At 46.2% G+C, this 22,545-nt stretch overlaps 2 protein-coding genes across 2 annotated transcripts; one reads left to right on the top strand and one right to left on the bottom strand.

Annotated features, from left to right (window-relative positions):
• Nucleotides 1-315: 315 nt before the first annotated feature.
• Nucleotides 316-10,507, bottom strand: LOC135817257 (N-lysine methyltransferase KMT5A-A-like). Its single transcript, XM_065330396.1, has 5 exons — nt 10,275-10,507; nt 10,024-10,141; nt 3,093-3,152; nt 2,095-2,288; nt 316-1,376 (listed from the first exon to the last, which is right to left on the bottom strand). The coding sequence occupies exons 1-5, from the start codon at nt 10,364-10,366 to the stop codon at nt 1,163-1,165; spliced, it is 678 nt and encodes a 225-aa protein (XP_065186468.1). The 5' UTR covers nt 10,367-10,507; the 3' UTR covers nt 316-1,162.
• A 746-nt stretch (nt 10,508-11,253) lies between these two features.
• LOC135816581 (uncharacterized) lies at nt 11,254-22,201 on the top strand. Its single transcript, XM_065329769.1, has 6 exons — nt 11,254-11,564; nt 16,553-16,622; nt 17,407-17,493; nt 20,128-20,163; nt 21,198-21,330; nt 21,540-22,201. The coding sequence occupies exons 1-6, from the start codon at nt 11,387-11,389 to the stop codon at nt 21,900-21,902; spliced, it is 867 nt and encodes a 288-aa protein (XP_065185841.1). The 5' UTR covers nt 11,254-11,386; the 3' UTR covers nt 21,903-22,201.
• The last annotated feature ends 344 nt before the right edge of the window (nt 22,202-22,545 follow it).

Raw genomic sequence — 22,545 nt, 5'->3', positions numbered from 1 at the left:
TGATGAAGAGAACAGGCATCGAACTCCACACATTGAATTACAAACTTTCGTTTGAGAAATTGTTTGTCAAGCTAAGTGAAAGTGAAAGTGATGTCACAGGCTGGACCGATGCAGCGCAAGTACAAGTAGTAACTAAGTTACATACATGTAGACCAGGTATGCAGAGTTGCAGTTGCCCACTCTGGTCTATGTACTTCAAAAATCATGCTGTCTGTTGATATCACGCCAAAATAAACAGACCATGCTGCTACCAAAGGCAGATAACACAAGCGCCCATAGCACACCCGGGCAAGAACACCTAATGCAAACTAGCCATCACAGACAACACGACAGTGCTTTATAGGAAACGAGAAACGTCGAATAAATAACAACGAGACAACAATAATCAGGGTTTGTGATACTCGATGCAAGTCACAACCAATGGAAGAACCGGAAACAGTACAATGAATAAAAGGGTCGATACAGGATACACAGGAGAGGTGCATTGCAAGAGCAATCGATAGCAAACTCATCAGCATGCTCATCAGCATGCTAAGCTGAGAAACAATATAAGACACGGCGATATGGCCGAAATCAATCAACGGAAAAACAAACAGGAGACAAACAAAATGGCAGACAACATCAACTATTATACAGACAATAATATACAGACCCAATGCTGTAGACAATATACAGACAATATATATACACCATCTACATGGATGGGCGTAAGCGCCAAACCGCAAAACAACCCAACGCAGATGTGGGTGCTACGCATGAAGCGGTGGTCCAGCAGGCAAAGCCAGTGCTGCGACTCACACCGATGCTTGCTGCCGCACAAGGAGGATAAGCCACCATTGCAACCATCGTGGTAGCCATTGCCGACAGCGGGCGTAGAGCAGCGGCGGCCAGCAGATGTGTGTCGATCGACACACGTATGTACAGCGACACTGGCACGTATGTACAGTGAGCCTCTCAAGTCAGTGGAAAGCTATTGTACAAGCATGTCTGCCACAAAGCACGTTTATCTACAACACAATACGCAGGATGTCGAGCACTAAACAGGATCAAGCGGACAGCTAATACACAAAAGATGAACTCACTAATAAAGTCAGCTGGCACACACGCGCGGGTGCGGGTGTTTTAGTAGCCAGTAGCGGGTACAATGCAGCTGTACAGCAGATCATTGTGCTAACCAGGGGAAACGGTCAATGTTAAGTGGGTTGCGGTCGCCATAGTCGTAACATAACTCCTCACCAACCTCTATGTCACGCAGCGCTTTGAAGATAAGGCACGCCCGACCCTGCACACCGATCGAAAGAGTTTGGACGTTCTGGTTTCTTCTGCTGTGGTTCAGCAGACGACCGAGGCGGCCATTGTCCTGGGTACAGTCCAAACTGAAGACAACAACAAAACACATCACACAACGGGGATTATGAGTAAGCGTAGGCAGAGTATGTTCTGCTTGCTCCGGCCTGAGCCAGAGCAGTTTTATTTGTCCACGGTGTAACTGGGCGGGAACATCGATCTTGGTCCCAATCACGTGCATACCGGAACAGCGTGCAACCCAGCCCCCGCAGCCCCACATACACTGTACATATATTACATACTCGTACAACGTCTGTCGGTCTAATCGTGGAATTTTGTACTCATCACAAAATGCGTAGCACCGCAAAAGTACACGAAGGGTTCCAGAGTACTCCTAAATATGAAGTTGGCAGCCGGTGCTAATACTCCTCGTGTGTACCAGTGACCTGCTAAAGACGCATACAACGTGTTGTACAAGTTCTGTACAAAGAGTCACCTCATTGAAGTCCATTTTGGCACTGTTTCCTGTGAGGCTGTCGCAAGTACAAGAGTTGGGTTTCACTTGCCACAGCTGTAGGCAGTCGGAATGAGCCAGATTTACACGTACACATGCAAAATATTGTACTGCGATTCTGGAATGACAGAGCACAGGCACTAAGCCATACACACATGTAACACACACACACACACACTTCAGACCTGCCCATCACGGAAGCGATGATAGCGAATAGCGATGTTACACACAGCAACTTGTGCAGGGATTACACCATTCACACACACATACACACACACACACAGCAGACCTACCAGTACGAGACATCCTTGAACTGGAAAAAGTACATGTAGCTGCCGTAGCGCTCGGGGTGCTCATTGTACATCCTCTCTCGCTCAATACCCTGCTTGTGCGTCAGCAGCTCACCGGAGTATTCACAGATGAACTCGCCACGCTTGAAAGGCCTCACAGCGCGCACCGCTCTACCTTTGACGTCGCAGTGGAAGATCTAGCAAAGGACGAGAACAGTGCACAAGCAGCAAGAATCTCCCAACATTGTTCTGAAGAAAACATTTAATTGTCAAGGGCACGGCTTACACCTACAGAGTTGCTGCACATTGTGTTATTAGCAAATGGCCATAGAAAACTAGTACCACCCTTCATAGGCACACAATACAGGGGAAAGAGAGAGAGAGAGCGAGGGCATGTGTTCACTTCATTGCCAGGCATACTGCAAGCTATTAGTGCTAATATATTGGCAGCCGAGATTTTTCTCTTCAACCTAGACTCTGCAATGATTGAATTTGGTAGAGATACGACCGACTTACGATGTATTGAACAACAGCACATCCATCGGTCCAATAGTGACGATTTTAATAATCACGCCATGTAGAGCATTGTTCTAAGACGAGGATAGCCTAGAATGTTAACTACGTGTCCTCATTCAAATGTTTTATTATGCCAAAAATTCGTGTAGGGAGCAACACACAATTCCCCAAAAAGTCTTGTTCACAAGAATGCTAGTAACAAGGTTCACTTCGTTACCACAGTTTTGGATTACTGTATTTTCCGGAGTATAAGCCGAACGTTAAACTCTCATAATTCACCCCCCCCCCCACTCCAAAAAAGAGTCAGTGCGGCTTATACTGCAATGGCCAAATGAACCGTGAAGTACAGGGTAGCTGTCCGTATTTCATGCCCAAAAATCTGGGTGCTGCTTATACTCTGGAAAATACGGCAGTTATTAGCTGTGCCAGTGATCATCACGCCAATATGAACATTGCCCCCGCATCACAGTGCATATTGTTCTCACCTCCATTCCTTCCTCTTGCTTTGCCAAAACTGCTTCTTCGATCTTGTCCGACTCTATTTTCTGTGGAAAAGTACAAGTTTGGAAAGCAGGCCGCGAAACAGGTTCGATTATTACTGGTGGAACACTGACCTGAAGTCAAGGGGTTCAGAGGGTGCCAAAAATTGACAGCTTTTTAAACATTCACATAAATAACTTCCTCGGTAGCAAGCACGGCTGTCAAGAAGCGGCAACTTAGAAAGATGACGTCGGTTCGAGATGGCATGGTAACCGCGCACGTGCCGTGGTCCGTGACTTGCTCATGTATGCACGCAAATGCAAGTCACAAACTCACAAAGATCGTCTTTGCATTTGGAGAAAATATCTTTGACTCTTGTTGGAGGTTATCGAGGTTTGCCTAATCTTTACTTGATTGCGATGCCGGTATATCCTCACAATAATTAGAACAAAGAGAGCTGATGATAGCTTCATTGCTGAGTAGAAGTAACAATCAACTCTCCTCAGGTCCTCAGTACAGTGCCAAAGGCACACGACTGCAATTCCACAACGCTCATTTCACGATGATGGAAACAATAATGGCACCTATGCATAAAACATGGCGGCCAGGTCGCCATCGCGACTTCGCACCTTTGTGCGGGGCAACTTGCTCGACGCGAGGCTCTCCTTTGTTTTCAGTCGTTGCAGTGGAAGACAGTTTCGATATTAGTTGACAGGAAGATGGCAGTCAGTCAGGATTTTTCCCAGCTCACCTTGAACCTTCTGAAGGTGAAGTGTGGAGAGTATGGTGTCAAGAAGTCGGGAAAGAAAGCCGATCTAGTTGCGAGGTGAGTTGTTTTCTTCCCACAACAAAATCTTATTTTTTTGAAATTATTTGTGAATCTGAGTTTGTTATTTATCTGCTCGTGTCGTTTACAGACTTGCTCAGCATTTCTCTGAAGGCGACGGTGATGGCAAGGAAGGGCCACCTCCGCCAGCTGCAGCGCTTGCTGTTATTCCCCACGACCCTCTGGATTTTCCTGTTACTGGGTGGCAGCCGATTAAATCTGCGAGTGGAAGGCTACTCTCCCTGTCGTTCTCCATGCAAACTATGGTTTCTTATTTCGTGGACACTATGACCAGCGATGGACCTGCCAAGAATTTCAAAGCGCTTGCTGCCACTGATAGCAAGTCAATTCGTCTGTATCGAGCAGGTTATGTCCAGAAAATCGAACTGATGAAGGCCAACAGCCGTGTGTACTACCGTGCCCGCTGTCAGCCTGAAATGAAGACCAAAGCTGACTACAAACTTCGGCTCGTTGCTCAGTGTGACTCAGGATCTGCCACCAGTGTTGTTGGTGCTCAGTGCACTTGTCCTGCTGGCAAGGGTGTTACTGCCAGTTGCAAGCATATAGCTGCACTGATGTATGGCTTGTCCGAGTTCACTCTGCTTGGGTTTAGTGACGCTCCGACGTGCACGGACATGCTGCAAAAGTGGAACCAGCCTCCTGCAGGTGCAGGTAAAAAGAGTGAGCCCATGCTGGTTCAAGACATGGAGTGGCGTAGAGGTGGCAGTACCACTGACAAATCTGCGCCAAAGAAACGTAAGCATTCTGCTGCAGAAGTACTTGACCCTCGTGCTGTTGCAAAGCGGATGGACTTTGCCCGGCGTGTGGAGGAATACGCCAACTCAACCATTCACTCCAACTCCATCCACCTAGCATTGCCTCTTGTTGCTGGTAGCTCAGGATTTGCTGCTAAGCAGAAGGAGGACAGGTTGCACAGAGCCCAAGCGCAGAAAAAGGAGAGACTGGCTAGGGCAGGGGAACAGAAGGACAAGTGGCAGGTTGAGCACAGCAGATCAGGTGATGTGACACCTGTGCCATCTGACTGCGAGTGGCTAACTGAGGACAAGCAGATGCTGTGGTACGAGTCCAATGTCATACTTACTTGTGAAGAAGCCAATGCCCTGCAAGAAGCCACTGCATCCCAAACAACAAGTGAACTCTGGAGGAATGAACGAAAGAAGCGTATTACAGCTTCCATTGCCCATACTGTAGCTCATCGACGACCTCAGACTGACCCGTCATCCCTCATAAAAACTATCATTGATCGGCCGGCGTTCACCACTCCTGCAACCAGATGGGGGATTGATCATGAAGAAGAGGCACGATGTGCCTACGTAGCCCACCAAGCCAAGTCTGGCAAGCTGATAGATGTTGTTGCATGTGGCTTATTTGTGCATGCTGATGAATGCTGGTTTGGTGCCAGTCCCGATGGCATTGTTAGGGATGGTGATACATCACTTTTGCTCGAGATTAAATGCCCGTTTGTTGCTAGAGACCAAAGTCTAGCAGAGGTAGCTGGGTCTACTGCATCATTTTGTTTGTCCAACAAGGATGGTGTGCTTTCTCTCAAAACAACACATGCCTACTATACACAAGTGCAAATGCAGCTCTTTGCTGCAGGCCTTCAATTTTGTGACTTTGTAGTGTGGTCTCCCTGCAATGATCTTTTTGTTGAGCGCATTTCATTTTGTGAAGTGCATGTCAAGAAAACTCTCGCAGCTTGCCGAACATTATATTTTGATCATGTTCTCCCGAAACTGGCTCTGTGATCAAGTTTCTTGGTAATAGATATATTCCTCGTCATCTGAGATGACCATTGCTCACTTTGCTCCAGTTCCTGTAGTCTTGACTGTTTACATTCTTCCCTGATTTGTGGCAATCTTTTCTTCTGTAAGTGTGTCTGAACTGTTCTATACGCTGCACTCTATGTTCTTTATTATAGCTTTTTCTGTTCTGCCCTGTTCTGTAGCTCCTTCTTGATATAAACGCCGTGATTAGATGGTGGATAGTTCCATCAGCTACCGGCTTCCTGCATTTGTACATGATTAGGTAGTGTTGTATACATGTACCCAAGACAGTGGAACTCTGCTGTAAACAGTGCGTTATAGTAAATTATACTGCCATTACTGGTAACCACTACAAAAAACGGCACGTACAACTGGTTTACAATAGCTCGCCATTCCGTGTTACAACGGAGTTCAAAAAGGCATGAACGTTACATTAGTATTCGTATTTACTTCAAAGTAAGCGGCACTTGCAGCAGTCACAGGCCACATTTCCTACCTGGTGAACAGCACAAACAGACAAATAGGAGCATCACTACTTCTACTTCGAAGTACGAAGTCCTGAGTGAAATAAGCATCATTGTGTAGGGGCACCATTACTCACAACATAACACAAAGAAAAGAGGGGAAGAAAATACCGAGGCCACGTAGGAATATCGGCATGCGCAAAAAGCTTTCAACAGAGCGGCCTGGTCATAAAGCAAGAATTACATAGACGCCCATCTTCATCATCATTCTGACACATATGGTGGTAGCGTGAGTTACAAGACCTACAAACTCTAAGAAGTGGGCCATCTGAGCGCTTGCAAAACAAACATACGGGAGTGGTCACATAGGCAGCAGCGGCTACAGAAGAAGATGGCACGCTGATAGCAGCAGCAGTAGCAGCTACAGGAGATGGCACGTTCGTAGCAGCAGAAGTAGCAGCTACAGCAGATGACAACTTGGTAGCAGCGGAAGCAGCAGCAGAAGCAGTAATGGCAGGTGAAAGAAATGTGCCAGCTGAAACAGCCACTGCAGAAATGTTTGCATCTGGTGATATCTGGGCAACTTCTGCAGCAGAGGAAAAGTGTGCAGACTGTGTCGATGGCTTACTAACAGGCGGAGGTACCAGGGGCTCCATGTAGTTAGTGAGGAATGCACACACAAATATGATCGACACCCTCCGGTAGCAGATCGGCAATGTCGAAACCACGGTCGGCCATGATGGCATCACCCTTCTCCATCAACTTCATTAGCCCACTTCGCTTTGTCAGTTTCTTATCAGAAATGCGCCCGCCATAAAGAGGAGACAGAAACGATATTGCACCGGTAGGTGTCACACCAACTAACAGTTTGAAAGTGTTCCTGTTTTTGTAATTCGACCAGGTGGCTGCTTGTACAGTTGGGTTGGCTGGCTTCTCAATGGGAAACTCTGTTGCGTCAATAATTACCCGGGTGCGTGGGTACTTGTCTTTGAAGACGTCGGGCATGTAGCGATCAATCAGAGCCCGGCTCGGCCAAATGTCCACTTCTTTCATAGAGAAGTACATGCAACGAATGTACGTTGAAAATATTCGGGACACCGTGGATTGATCTATTCCGAATCGCAGTGCTAAATCTGACTCAGGGAAAGCATGCCGAAGTTTGACAAGGGTCAATAGCAACTCGTCTTCATACGCCAATGCTCTTCGTCTGCCACGGCTGTCCTGGCCAAGGAAATCAGCTGGCACTTAAGTAGCAATGCACATGTCCTGACATCCACACCGCAACTGATCCAGCAACAAGTCAAACGCCAGAGAACTCAGGCCCGTGTAAAACAGTACAATCTTGTTGTCATGTCGGATGTTCGAGTAATGGAGTTGGCATTTCCGCAAAGCTTCTTCCGATTCATCCAAATTGTACAAGGCCTGCTCCAACTGGGACCGCAACTTAGCCACTTGTGCTTCCAAAGTCTTTATTTTGTTCTCTTGGAGAACGGGAACTTCACCATAATCATGGTCAGCTAAAAGTGTTGCAGCCTCAGGCACCGATTCATCTGTGACTGGTAAATCAACATCGTCATCAATATCAATCGCTTCAACGGGTCGACTGACTTCGCCTGTCGAAACACGGCTCTTCCTCTTCACTACGACGGCTTTGTCCAAGAAACGGGAAGGTGGCTCGTCCTCCGTCACAGGTCGACCACCAGGAAAGTGCACCCCACAGACATACGAGTTTCCAGAAAGAGGAGTGTTGACTCTTGGTATTTTGGCAAGCCACTCGGCCCTGATATGCCGGCGTCGATCCGAATCTTTAGGCAAACGATGAAAAGATACAGCTTTACAGACCTCTGCTGTTCCTCCGCAGCCAACACGAGCCAGGTCTGATCCACATAGACGACGCTTCACAAACACTTTTCGTCCTTGCGAGTTCGCATCATCAGACTCAAACAAACCAAACTTGCAGCTGCTTTTACGATTTGAGCAGCCAGCGACGATACAATGAGCGTTGCTTGGCATGATTGTGTCAGCTGCTTACTGATCTCTAACTAACTTGCTACTTATACACAACAGCAAACTGTGACAACCCTTGCCTTCCAAGAAGGAAATAAATGTCTTGCTTTGAGTTTGATTCTTCACCAACACAAAGGAAAAAAAATTGTACATTGTACTTCAGCCTCAGCAAACGCGAAGCAGGTACGTAGGGCTCTACGATCATCAGAGTTTCCACGCGTGCATGCATGAGACTGCATGCTGCGCTGCGTGGTGCAAGTACAGTGTCGAGGTCGTGAAGTTGCCCCGCACAAAAAACCGCGGGAAAATTATGCATAGGTGCCATTGTGTACACACTTGGACCATTCGGTCGTCCCTATTCTAGCCGCTAGTCCGCCCAGCAAGCAGATACTGACCATTACGATAAGGACAACTGCGTGAACAAGGGCTCGCCGAGCAAATACAATTCAAGACGTGACTCCAGTCAAGAATTAGGGTCTTACTCGAGAACTTCACAAATGCCTAGGCACCCCACAAAACTGATAGATGGCACAAACGAAAGACAAATAGGCTAGACAAAGTGTCCCAAGTGACTGAAAACAGCAGATCTACCAAATAAGACACCTACAGGTGCCTAAACAACGATTCCAATACAGTAGAGAGTAGTATCAGGCAGAATGAAAACCTTGGAAGTGCACAAATACAGCCACGACCGCCACAAAAATGTTCATTGCTCTACCTCCTTGAAGGGTGAAAGTTACCAGTTATCCTATAGCGATGTCAGTTTATGCCTGTTGGAACCCCCCCCAAGCCTGCACGAAATACCTTTCAAATAATTCCAGGATGCAATTGCAGCTCCAGACAGGAGGAAGAAGAACACCTTGGAAAATAACGGCAACGATGCCCAAACTCTCGGGAAACGGCTGAAGTCTTCCTGAAGATGTTAACATTGAATAGCCATCGATTACCAGCGTGGTTTGGTGACTTTAGAACTGACTTAGAATGAAGCGATATCTCAAATTTGATGGAATTGTGACCTGTCAAATGCGTGGGCGAGCACGCCAGCTGACTGGTTATGCATGAGCATGCATTGATTTTGCATGGTTCACGTGCAGAAAACTAAGTTGCCGCGATCCAAGAGCAGCTAACACCCGTGCAAGGTAAGTGTTGAAGCGCAGCATAGCCATAGGTCACATTTCGTTCCGTGACCGAATAGGGTCTTCGCCAATCGAGCTGTGATGAAATTTACTCTGAGCATACGGCAAAAACGGCATGGCCACAGACTCATTCTCGAGGCCATGATTTGGCGAAGCCATCCGAGTGATGCACTGTCGCAAGTGGAGTGAAAAGGGCTGGATTTTAATGTTTTCCCGCTATAAACTGCTTTTTGGGGGAAAACCTGGCCTACAAAATCCTATTTTTGTTTATGGCTTGCTTTTTGGAGAAAGAGACTTCAGAAATATAATAATCGGAAGCATTCCATAGGGGATTGCAAAAAAATGTGAAGAGACTCAAAAAAGATCCATTTATGGCCAAACGCTAGGATAATATCATCTTTTATGAATGGACTGTAGTGACAGTTGACAGGAGACATTGTTGACTCCAAAACTCGAATAAAAATAATGGTGATTGTGAAATACTATAATTTGCCATGTCCAGACATGACTTTCTATGTCATTTGCATTTTTCTTGACAAACCCGTTTGTTTATTATTTCGAAATGACCTGAGTCTGTAAGTTAGTAGTACGATAAAAGTTCGTACAGTGAAAGAGATAACCTAGGCCAAAATCCGCCACAACCAGGCAGGTATTATACATATACTAGAATCGGTACTAAACACATGTCTCTTGAATGGCCTACGTACACAACATACCTTCAACTCCGAGGCAGTTTTCCGCTTTCCTCTTACGCGAAAGTACTTGCGAATATCTTGCTGAGAATTATCCATGTCTTCTTCTTTAGTTTTCGTTTGCCGCTTGCGCAAAGGACTTCTGGTGTTACAAAGAGCAATCACCCGAATAGCAGACACATAAAAGAATCATATGAGGGATTGGAGAGAGAATGGCATTGCGTCTCTCACTGAGTAAATTTTCCTCTCTAGCAATAATGTACGTTCAGTCTTACCTTCTAGTTTTTGGCCTTGATACGGGCGTTCGAAGCTGTTTTACAGTGACTGATCTTTGACTGATCACCTTCGGTGAGCTTCGCTCCGGCATTTTTTACTATAACCAGTTTGGTGTTTCGCGAATCAACAAACTCCACATTTATCAGACCTCTCAAAAGTTCAAGTAACGACTGCGTGATATGTGTGCGTGTGTGTGGACAAAACAGCAAGACTCCAATAAAAGTCAAAGAGCCTGGCGGCGTGCCCACCAAGATGCCGCTTTGATTCTTTGAAAATGCATTTGAATATTTTAGGTTCCCATGGCAGTGCTAACGGTGGGTACGACGGGTTTCGACCATAGCCTAGGCATATGCGCATACCGCTCGGGGTACTATACCGCAAGTACCTGTCATAACCAGGGAGTAGTACAATACCATAATGTACTAGTACTCCCTGGTCATAACCAGGGGGGTTATGTACTCTTGATACCAAGTTTGACATGTGAAAACCAGGGAGTGGTATTGTACTACTCCCTGGTGAAAACAGTACTTTCAAACACACACACCTTTGACCTTTTGACACCCATCCCCGAATTTGGAAGCACACAGACACACATGATAAGCAGTTTGTGGATTTTTTTGTTTTTTTGAAACTATTGGGTACGAGTACTGTAAAAACCATGGCAACGGATCGAATTTTTTCTGCATTTTGGGGGATTTTTTGAATTTTCTTAAAACATTTTGACCGTTTTTTTCGCTTTTTGAATTTCAAAATAATTCGCATGATGTGGCCACGGCCACCCTTAATTTAAGGCCTTCTAGGCAGTGTAGTGACAGACAGACTGTCAGTGTGCACGAGATAGGCTGCCTGCATTACCATGATTACCGTCCATGATTACATGCAGTGCTAGTGCAGGTCCGTCCGGGCCGTGCTTCAATTATTTCGCGCCAAAAACCTGCCCCATCACGTGGGGCAGTCACGGCAGTTCAAAATCCGAAAAAATCAGTCAGTGTATGTAAAATAATTGTTTTGTAATTGTAGTGCCTGCATTATGATAAATGCTATGGAATGGAATATCATTGAGCTCTAGAATACAAGTAGTGCTGTGTTGGGTACGCAGCTTCTCCCTGTCATGGCGAATCAAGTCTGTGGAGAAATCGCTGGAGCTTCACCGGCTGGTCCCGATCCTTGCTTGCAGCCGTTCGTCACTCAGTGCAAGGTTTGCCATGTGCTGGTCAGTGACAGTGTCTCCTTTCAGACTTTGTATGCTGCAAAGGACAACTCTGATATCCAGCTACTGTGCTTTTCAGGTAGGAGCTCCCGCTGTGCTAGTATTCCAATCATTACGGTAGCCAGACGCCCAGCCAATTTATTTATTTCATACATCCTTATTTCGAATGTAGAATGGGTGACGCAGCTTCATAAATCAAAGAGAAGTGGTGAGCACCCATGCTCTTTCCCTGGGCACTACAAAAGTCACGACTCATTTCACAGAATCATCACCAGGGGCGTAGCAGCCGCTCCGGCCGGACCACTTTTTCGCCCGACCACGACCAACATCGTAAAACAATGCCAAAAGTGCCCAGAATGCAGGATTTTGCACTCTAATTTCAAAAAAATTCCGGGGGGAGATCCTCCGGACCACCCATGGCCGGACCACCCCCAACGGCGGTGCTACGCGCCTGATCACCACCAGTGCTGGATGGTCATTACTCTAAAAGAGTCACACCACACCTCTTGTGTAGGTGATGATGACGAACCCGGAGCCCAGTTTGCTCACGACAATCAACTCACACGAACAACGTTGATCTGTTCTTACTTTCAAGTTTCAACTACGAATGTAACTTTGATGACTTATCGAGAGCGTAAATAAGTGCGAGCCTCTCCCAGCTGAGGTAAAATAGAACTGCCTGAAAACTCATAATACGACATCGAGTTTAGTAACGCTCTACACTAAGCTATGGAGGGGAAAAGAGCAGCAACTATTGCTATCAATAAATGTAACAACTATACGCGAGCAACGTACAAAACTTGCAACACAGACATAATACACAATAGTCATGCAATTCTTGTCAGCAGCGTACAAAGCTTGCAGCACGGACATAATACTCATGCAATTCTTGTACAGTAAAACTGTGCGCGTCACGCACCAAAATACTAGTATGCAGAACTAATGCTAAATAGAGATGCGGCAAGAGTATAGAGAAGAACCACAATGCTCATATCCAAGTGAAACTCACAGTGAAAAAGAACGAAAGGCAACTAGAAGGCTACCCATTAGTTCTGGAGCCAATACAACAAAAGCTCTACTTATCACTAGGTGACAATGTTTTCTGGAGCTTGAACAGTGACATGGTCACGTTCGTGTATTACTAGCGAGAAACCTGTTGCAACTTTTCTCATGTTATCTGATGACATTTGCGCTGCGCTAATCTTTTCCAAAAAACGAGCACATAAGTGAAAAACCTGTGATATTTTACTAGTTTCAGGCATATTCCTAGCACAGGGGCAACATAATGTAGTCATAGTAGTGCTCTCTCCTACAAGACCGCTTTACTCTTCGTGCTCACACTGCTCACACTGCTGCCGTTACCCGTGGTCAGGTGTCTGCCGCGCTTGTTTTACCCCCTGCTAGCACACGCTATGGTTTCAGTGCAATTTCTTACGTAGGCGCTGACTGGTGGAATGCACTGCCACCTGCTTACCGCCTTTCTAATTCACCTGCTGAATTTCGATCATCCATCAAGACGTTCTTAGGGTTCCCTGTAAGAAGGCGATGGCGCCTGTTGGGAATTCCCTAGTAAAATAAGACTAAAAAAAAATATATATATATATATATCTCAAACTAGTCAAAAATAAATAATAGTACTTCAAGTTGATAAATATGGTGGTAAAGACACACCTGGCAATATGGCGGTAAACACACGCCTGCCCACACACGCTCTCTAGGCTGCAAAGTTCTGGCACAGAGCTCTCCTTCTCACCACCACCACCATCAGTTCGCGCCTGGCGCCTGGTCGATGCATGGTTGGCGGTATCCGGCATAGCAGGCTGGTACATCAAGTAGCGCATGGCACATAGAAGATGACACAGCAACGACATATTTATCAACCATAAGTACAGCTGCAGTGGTGTCTTCAACTTCATTCTCCCGAATAGTACTTCAAAGATATATTATCAACACCTCACTGAAATAGCACCAAATTATTGTATTGTATAATATAACTGCTCCTTTGCAGACTTCCACTTTATATTGCAGCCTGATGATGGCAATTTGCCGGAACGTCGAAAAAATGATTCTGTGAAATGTGACTTTTGCAGTGCCCAGGGAAAGAGCATGTGTGCTCACCACTTCTCTCATCCTTATTTCATCATTCAAAATTCAAAACACGTCATGAAACCGTGCGCAGCTACTGCAGCAATAGGCACTAAACGGTGCTGCACCAGCAGTTTTCTCCCATGGCATTTTGCTCTCACATCGCACTTCTGAGGCACGCTCTTACATCTTGCACCATCGCTTACCTATGCAATGGGAGCGATGCCCAGATGGCATGTACATTTCTCCTGTGCACCATAGGCCTAGAAATAGGCCCAGCATGCACAGTGAAACTTCAGTGTAGCCTGCCGACATGTCCCCACAGAATAAGGTGGACAAAATCCTAAAATCATGCGCATAATTATGCGGGCGAAAACAGGCCATTGTGCGGCGAATATGCGGGATCATTAGTGGAAGGGAAGCCAGACTATATGATCCAAGATGTCGTGGGTAGTTTGGAATTTGATTAGTCGTGTTACCTCCCCTCCTCATGCTGGTTGTGGGGAAGCTTTTGGAGGATCCTAACAGTGCCACCAACACCGGTGAGGAAAGTTGGTGGAAAATCCAAGGTGCAGGATCGGTCCGACAGCCCCACCGAAATTCCGGCCACTCTGGCGCTTGGGGGCCAGACAACTGGCAACCTACCTTTGCCTTCGGCCCCGTCTCCCCTATCCGGTGAACTGAACATGGACATAGTACGCCTGATAAATGGCCTGAGGTCGGACCTGCGCGCCGACCTCAGTAATGTCGTGGCAGATGGACTGGCGCCAGTTCACGAGAATCTAGAAAAGATGGCAAATTTGCTGCGAAAACAGGCTCGTGACATAGATATGCTCATGAAACGAGTGGACGGCCTGGAACTCGAGAACACTGGCCTACAGAAAGAGGTCAGTGGGTGGCGCCAGGATGGTGGGAAAGCCTGAACCGAGAGCCACGCTCGTGGACCGTGAATGGCAGCACTCAAGATCTGGTTGAGGAGCTACTCAACCAGAAGGGAAGAGAGAACAACACATTACTACACAGTGTGTCGGAAAGTCAGGGTGAGGACCTCCCCTCACTCACACTAGCCCTTGTCCCGTCAACCATTCCGATCCTAGAGGTGCTGCGTATTGGCAAACCGAGAGGGCACAAATGTACGCCCCAGACTAGTCCTAGTCAAAACACACAGATCTGGAAAAAGCCTCTCTGTTTAGGAATAAAATGACGCTCCGCCACCATGCGGTGTAATGCGGTCATTATGCACGAGTTATCTGTCATTGGTAGAACTTTAGCGTACACTTTCATATAGGGGTGAAAGTTGGCATTGAGATCCCGAGTTCGAGTACTCTGATTTTCTCCGATCGAATATTCGAGTATTCGAGTATTCTTCATCTCCTATCAATTGCACACCGAGGGCCTTAAAATCACGTGATACAAACCCTGCTTGAACCGAGTGGCTGCCATTTTTTCTCTGGTATATTGGTTGCTGGGTCATTTGGGCTCTCTCTACTCGTGAACAAATGTTCACCACACAGTCTGCACATCAATATCTGCAGACTGCTGCTCTGAAACTGCAGATTTCTGTGGTAAATGCATGTTCCACGTATGAACGAGTACTCTGATTTATTCCGAGTACGATTATTTCAGAAAAAACCGAGCGAGTACTCGAGTATTCGGTATAATTGTTTCACCCCTACTTTCATAGATACTACTTTGTCGTACAAACTCATGGGCGGGTACGGCCTTGTATTACATTCTCAACATCATGTACTCTTCTTGTACATTCCCATGGATAACGCGGGTTTTATGCAAAATTTCTTGAAAGCGCAGGTGAAATCCGATATCGCGGAAAATTGTGCGTCCGCGGCATCGCGGTATCCTTTGGGGACAGTATTGTACACCCGAGGGCCATAAGAATCCGTACCTAATACTAGTCAGGGTACTGTCAATCGGAGATCAAATTCCTGGAAATGGACATTGCAGGGTTGTCAAAAAAAGTACTTTATACACAGCAGATGATGCCCGATCAGGCATTAGATTATGCAGGTTCTGGACTCGCGCATAGAGCACCTTTCGGCATTTTTGCGGCTTCATACGCAAAGAATCCCATTGCCGTCCTCCAGCATGAGCAGCAAAAGAAGCTGCAATTCAATGAGCAGATTGTAAATATCTGCCATGGAATCTTCACTTCACTCCCCTAGCTTCACCAAGGCCGGTAGCATGTCCCCAGAGTGTGTATGCGGTACCTGAAGCGGTTACTGTAAAAAGCCATTATTCTAACGAGGCGCATATATAACGATTTCCCAAAATTGACTAGTTTACGTGTACCAAAGGTAACGATTCTCACTCATTCTCAACGCTCAATAGGACAGTATATGTATCGATTTCTGTATAACGATTTCTATTTTAACAACAGATTTCTCCTCGTTAACTCGTTAGAGTTAGCACTTCGTTATATATATGGCTTTTACTGTACTGTACAAGCAGAAATATTCGTCTGGAATTTAATTTCGTCTTTTTCGTCCAAGGAGCTTTGGGACTAAATTAAGTGCCGGACGAATGTCGATTTGTCCAGCGTTTCAATACACTGTTATAGTCCATGGACTAAATTTTCAACCAGACGAAATCCCTTTCTTTGGTGTTGGACGAAATTATTGACCGACGAAATTTTCTGCCTGTACTGTATGTAAAATGGTGGCACAGCATGATGGTAAGCCGTACAGTCAGGTGATGGCCATTCAATAATCAATTTCAAAACGAAACTCCAAAAAACCACCCACCCCAAATGAAAACTTCTCGTTTTGAAAAAAATATGTTGCTAACCTTGTGCGTCCCCTGATGATTATCGGCCCAAGTCGCTACCACTACTTCCATTCATAATAATTATTGTCTCAGAATTGTTCCCTGGCCTGACAGTGTGTGTGTGTGTGTGTGTGTGTGCGCGTGTGTGTGTGTGTTTGTGTGTGTGTGTGTGTTTGTGGCTTGTATTCCCATTGCCACTAGATTGTCACGAGAAGGTGTGTGTAGATCGTGATGATCTGAAGCTGGGTGTGGATGGCTTTGATCTCGGGTGGTACGTATGCTTGCAAGACTGCTTCTTTTCAGTCTGGAGTTAACTACAGACACTGCCAGCCTCTTTCCTTCTGAATGGTTCTCTCGTGGTGGTCATTACACCGGATTATTCCACCGGATTTCAATGTCCACAACAGGACTATTGTCCTGCTATCCGTTGTACTTGACTCTTGATGAAAATGGGCGATGTCCTTGTAAGTGCGTATGAGGAGGAGGGGGATAAACGTTACCCATAGAGCCGTGTGTGTAGGCACTGCTTTCGATCGCTCAAGCCGGTATTCAGACTCTGCTTCCATTCCAGCCACAATTAATTATGCACAACCAGTGCACAAAGGTGACAGGGTTCTAGCCAAAGGGGGGCAGGGGGGCCTACTCTGTTTGCGCCGCCCCCTACTCATTTTCCGATTTTTGTGTTTTTTCATGCCATTCAACAAAAATGCAGTCGATAGTCAGTGCTAGAGGGTTCATTAAGGCACATTTGTCTGGGGGTGAAGTCAGGTGTTCGCCCCGTAGATCTACGTTGCATTTCGCATTGCAAGACAGTTGTTTTTGAAAATGGAAAAATGGGTTACGGAGTAACTGTTTTCCCTGCCCCCCCCCCCCCCTCTGCTATTTTGACCTGGCTAGAACCCTGAGGTGTCTCGACGTTTGCATCCTTGTACTCTGCTAATCTTCGTCCGAATTATGCATTGATACATATATGCAAGTCATGGATTTATACATGAAATACAATACCGTATTATGATAATTAATTTTCTCTGCTGCTGTTGTGTGGCTCCATGTAGTGCGTACTTCTTGATGAAATGCACCGGTTGTGGTACAGCACTTGGGAAACACTACTTCACCACGCCGCCTTACCTGGACTTTCTAAGGTAAGTTTCCTGCCACGGCTTGCATACATGTATAGGTGTGTGTGCGTGTGTATGTGTGTGTGGTGTGTGTGTGTGTAGGGGGGGGGGGGGGGGGGGGGGGCGAGTGAATGTGCGACATGAGCCTGGATGTTATGCCGTTTTGCTTCCCCATTTGTTCCCTTTCTCACGGGGCAACTTAGCCGTTTAACAGCAGCTGGATATCAACGTCAAGGCGTGTGTGCATACATGTATGTGTAACTTGTGTCTCAACCCATGCCGTGTGTACCTGGCATCTGTGAGTGTCCAAACGGGCAGCCCAATTCATGCATATGTATTGCTTTGTGATACTGTAGAACCTGCCATGGCCAGACATCTTGTACAGTCAGACCTCGGTTAACCGCACACATCCGTTTTCCACAAAAATATCCGGATATGCGAGGGCACCGGATAATCGAACACACATGCTGTACCGGATATTCTCTATTATAAGCACAGGTCTCCATTACTAGCACAGTCTCTAATACTAGCACACTGTGAGCACCTTTCGAAACATTATAAGCACGGTCTCTATTATTAGCACGGTCTTGGTGGAAATCAATGCGGGATGCATGATATCTAGCATGTATTTCTTCTTGCTCTGTACGGATGTATTGGTTGAAAAAAATATAAGCACGGTCTCCAATATAAGCGCGGTCTCCAATATAAGCACGGGGTAGAGGGGTGTTGAAAAAATATAAGCACGGCGCTTATAATAGAGAATATACGGTATGTATACATGACATATGCTGTAAATTGGTAACCAACGATTTCTTCCGGATGGCGAGGGATCCGGATAAAGGAGGACCGGATATGCGAGGTCTGACTGTACTTACAGGGATGTGCCATTGATAGGGACTTCCATCGAAAAACCAAATTCGCGAGTTTCGCATAAAACGCTAGTTTTTCTAAATCGGGAAGATGTGAGACACAACCTGTGAAAATTTGAACACAAAATTCCAAGGCAATCTAGAGTTATAGTCGATTGAAGATCGGAACACGGGGGAGAAAATAGTCACAGAAGTAAATGCAAGTATGTATGTGAGCCGTGTGGTTTCCGTCCCGCACTGCACTATCTGGTGCATGCATCATGGCGATACAGGATGTGTACATGCATGCAGTGTGCGCGCAGTTCACTCGATTTTTTCGTCTACCACCAGGAAATCGCCGTGGGCTGGTTTCTGTGATCATTTTCCTTCTACCACGATAACGCGCGAGCCTATACGTTCTAGAATCCTCTTCGTTTAGGCTAATTCGAGGCCGCTGAACACGAAAACCGGGTGTTCCTCGTGGGGGCCGAGTACGGATCTGGTCGAAATTAGTACTTCGAAGTGCATCCGCGCCAAGCACGGAGGCATTATTTTTAGAAGCATGGCATGTGTGGCACCATTGGAAAGGTAATGACCTCAGCTACCTAAAAATAGCATCGACAAGGCCGAAAAGGCCGCGGGAGAAGATACTTGGGCCTCGAACTGCATCTCGAACTGCAGCTACGAGGCGCCCATTCACTTTGTACAGGCGAGCTGTGACTGCACTTTTCGCTTTTCAGTGACCGGAACTGAACTCCCTACCATTGATCAGTGTGTGTTTGGGGGGAGGGGGTGAAACTTGTCCCTTGGGTATTTTATCAATGTCAGCTGGACATCCTTTTCAATACACTGGTATTCCGTAGTTCTCAATCCTAATTGGCGCTGGTGTTAATCGATGAACAGTTGTTGTTGTACAGAACGAGGTGTCATTTTTAGTGTATTTTCAGGAGGGTTTCCGAGATATTCAAGTAATAATTCCACTCTCCACTGTGCACACTCTCTGGCCAAAGCCTGCTGCTTACCCCTCTCTATATCATGTGTACAGTCAGACCTCGTTTATCCGGTCCTCGTTTATCCGGAAGAAAATCGTTGGTTACCGATTTACAGCATATGCCATGCACATATACAGTATGTGTGTTCGATTATCCGGTTCCCTCGCCTATCCGGATATTTTTCTGGAAAACGGATGTGTGCGGTTATGCGAGGTCTGACTGTATGTGTATCCGAGATGCAAGCAATTTGGAGATCGGGGCACTCTTCAGTCCAGAAGAAGAGACTCTCTTGCTCTAGGGTACAACCGTAAAATTCCGTTAATAAGCCCCGGGCGTATACTTTGCAAAGCGTCAAAAACCGGGCGTATATTTGGGCATGGGCTTATTTTTAGGGCATGGGCGTTATTTCGGCTTCCTCCTCACGCGCCACTACGAGCCACTACGTACAGGTAAGCGCGACATGTTTTGCTACATTTTTTGGCAGTTTGCTACATTCCAACGGAGCATCGCTGTCCTCGCGCACCGTGACAGTGTTGAGTTCTGCACTGTGCTGCGTGCAGTTGGATGGCACGCACTCGATCTACAACTGTTCTACAGTTTGTACACGAACGCACGCTCGCGCGTTGGTCATTTTGAGTCCACTTTACGCCCTGGGCTTATTTCGGGCATGGGCACTAAAACGGACTTGAAGTGTACACCGCCTAAAACTGGGTTTATTATCGGACATGGGCGTTATTTTAATAGGGTGGGCTTATTTACGGAATTTTACGGTACTGCGTCGACGTGTCATGTTCTATGTCTTTCTTTTGCTGCTCCAGGACTCGCTACTGTTTCTTTCAGCAAGCCGTATCAACGTAAGTCAACACCCCTCCCCCATTTCTTATACCGGTAGTTATTTATTTTCTTTTTTTAAAGTAAAACGGCAAACTGTATTACAGTGCATTTCAAAATAATAAGCAATCCTGGCGATCGCGTGGCGAGTTTGCCGCTTTACTGTATGAGCTGCCTGGAAAAAAACTCGCCGTGAACTCGAAGAAATAGTCCTCGCTAAAACATGAGAAATGACTACTTCGAAGTAGCTTATTCGCGTTGGTCTGACTTACAGCAAGGCCATGGCTTGGCAAAGCCATCCGTTGTAAGTGTGTTATAGTCTACCAGAATCGATTTTTCTTGTTATGATCATCAGTGGAATATACAGAACTAATCTCTGGTCACCCTGAATTCAATAATCATAATTCCATTGCTGATCAGAACAAGAAAATTGATTCTGGTAGACTACTAGATTATAATACACCTACATTTAGAACAAGTATCATGTTGCGGCTTGCCGTCTGCAGCCTTCATTCTCTTTACAGGTTTGTTTATTTGGGCGGGTGCTCGTTAACGGTCTTTTGCAGCACTAGACGAAGAGACACAAGAAATAATATAATACTATGAATAGAATGAGTTGCGCATTGTCGCGGATGACTGAATAGGTCATTCTATCCAAGCACTGTATATGGACATACTGTGTAAGTCGACAAATATTCGGCGCATGTTTATTTCGGCTATTTTCAGCCGGGACATTTTGGCATAAAATTTGTTGCGGCGGAAATTTTGTTTTGCAAGGTTCAGAGTGCCAGTGTACGATACAGGCAGCAGTAGTACAGGCTGAAATCTCAGTGCAACCGAGATGTGTTTTTAGCCCTGGGAGGCCGGAATTTAATAGCACCGAAAATTGTAGACCTACCGTACTTGAAGTACAATGTACTGTAACATCGTACTACTAGCATGTGAAGCATAGGAATGAAGTGCACTCCCTGTGTTGACCTCCAAAGCTCACTGCTTGCTGGCCGGGTGTCAATATTATCTTTTGGGCTAATGGGCGCTGTTTGTTTGGTCTTTGCAGGACAGTGTTGGGGCACTATGGCCACGACGATTTTCCTGATGTCCTCAAAGATGTGAATCCGTGTAACAACTGCCATCGTATGTACGGGGACCTCAAGAATCAAGTGGACCACCTCTTGGCCGTTGTCAACGAGGTTAGTGTATGGTGTGTGGAGGTGGTGTGTTGGAGTGTGTACTTTTGTACGGCAGGATGTTCACTCCTCGGCGCTGCTTACTGTCTGCACTTATGTTCTTCTGTTTGCTTCTCCTGGTGGCTTGATTGAAATCATGTTCACGATGTCAGGTTTCTGAGTGGAGGGAAGAGAACATATGATCTTACTGCTATGTGTTACATTGCCTTCAGGTATTTACTGCCTTTGATGAGAACAAGACGGCAAGCCAAGAGCAGAGTATGGATGTGTCACAGTGTACGACGGCAACGGCTGCGGGGATGGCTCTTGCTCCCGTGGCAACGTGCGCACCGTCAGCCCGTGCCCCTCCTACGACCACACCACTGCAGCCTTCGCAAACGTTTTCGGCGGGCGCGTCTCTGCTTCCTGCACAAGCCGACGCGATCTCATCCGGTCAGTGCGACGCTGCCACGCGAGATGACACGATCACGTCCTTGCCGCGTGGTGCGGCGGCGGCGCAGGCTGGTAAAGCCTGCGTTCAACCCGTTTATCTGCCCGCTGCTGGCAGCTCACAAACCTCCCTGCATCGTTCCTAGACAGAATTAACAGTTTATCAATACTTCCAGTACATGAAATCTATGAACGTTCGTTGCAATAGTAAAGCATTTTATCGCAGTGCAATTTTATCCGTCAGTAGACCACCGCCATGTTAGGGAGTATTCTTTTCGTTCTCACGCCACCAAACTCATGTAATTTGTTTTGGTCCGTTTTTAAATCTGTTTTCTAATTTTTAACCAGCAACGTAAGTTAGAACTTGATCACTGCTGTTATGAGTTGAGTGGATTCTGCTACAAAGAGTTTACCAGTATTTGCATCCTCCAGATGTAGTCTTGTATGCACAGTCATGCAATTATGTATAAAGAGTACTCTTGTCACCATACAAAGACGTGTGAAGGTACATGACATGTAGTTGTCACCCTATAATACCTACGCGAACTACAAGTAAGTACGAGTAGATCTACTAGCAAGAGTATAAGCTCCTGGGTATACCCTTGGTACTAGCTGTAGTGGAGATCTACCAGGGGGTAAAAAAAGGGGGAGGGGTAGTAAAAATTAACGATAATTATTATTTTTTGTATTTCTCCCTAGCCCTGGTTGTCAACTTGTCACGTCAAAAGGTGGCATCCGCTACTACTACTATTACTAGTTGCTAGCTGCTGTTACATGTTACATATCGTC

Source organism: Sycon ciliatum, chromosome 5 (genome assembly GCF_964019385.1).
Source record: "Sycon ciliatum chromosome 5, ocSycCili1.1, whole genome shotgun sequence".
NCBI lineage: Eukaryota > Metazoa > Porifera > Calcarea > Leucosolenida > Sycettidae > Sycon > Sycon ciliatum.
Note: the sequence above shows the minus strand (reverse complement) of the source record. Positions and strands in the feature narration are given on the sequence as shown.

Excerpts from the sequence above, each read along its gene's own strand:
- LOC135817257 (XM_065330396.1), bottom strand. The coding sequence starts at position 10,366 with ATGCCGGAGCGAAGCTCACCGAAGGTGATCAGTCAAAGATCAGTCACT. Across the intron at positions 10,142-10,274 it reads TCAAGGCCAAAAACTAGAAG|AAGTCCTTTGCGCAAGCGGC; the intron begins GTAAGACTGAAC and ends TTGTAACACCAG. Across the intron at positions 2,289-3,092 it reads AGCAAGAGGAAGGAATGGAG|ATCTTCCACTGCGACGTCAA; the intron begins GTGAGAACAATA and ends GTCCTTTGCTAG.
- LOC135816581 (XM_065329769.1), top strand. The coding sequence starts at position 11,387 with ATGGCGAATCAAGTCTGTGGAGAAATCGCTGGAGCTTCACCGGCTGGT. Across the intron at positions 11,565-16,552 it reads CCAGCTACTGTGCTTTTCAG|ATTGTCACGAGAAGGTGTGT; the intron begins GTAGGAGCTCCC and ends CATTGCCACTAG. Across the intron at positions 20,164-21,197 it reads TTTCAGCAAGCCGTATCAAC|GACAGTGTTGGGGCACTATG; the intron begins GTAAGTCAACAC and ends TGGTCTTTGCAG.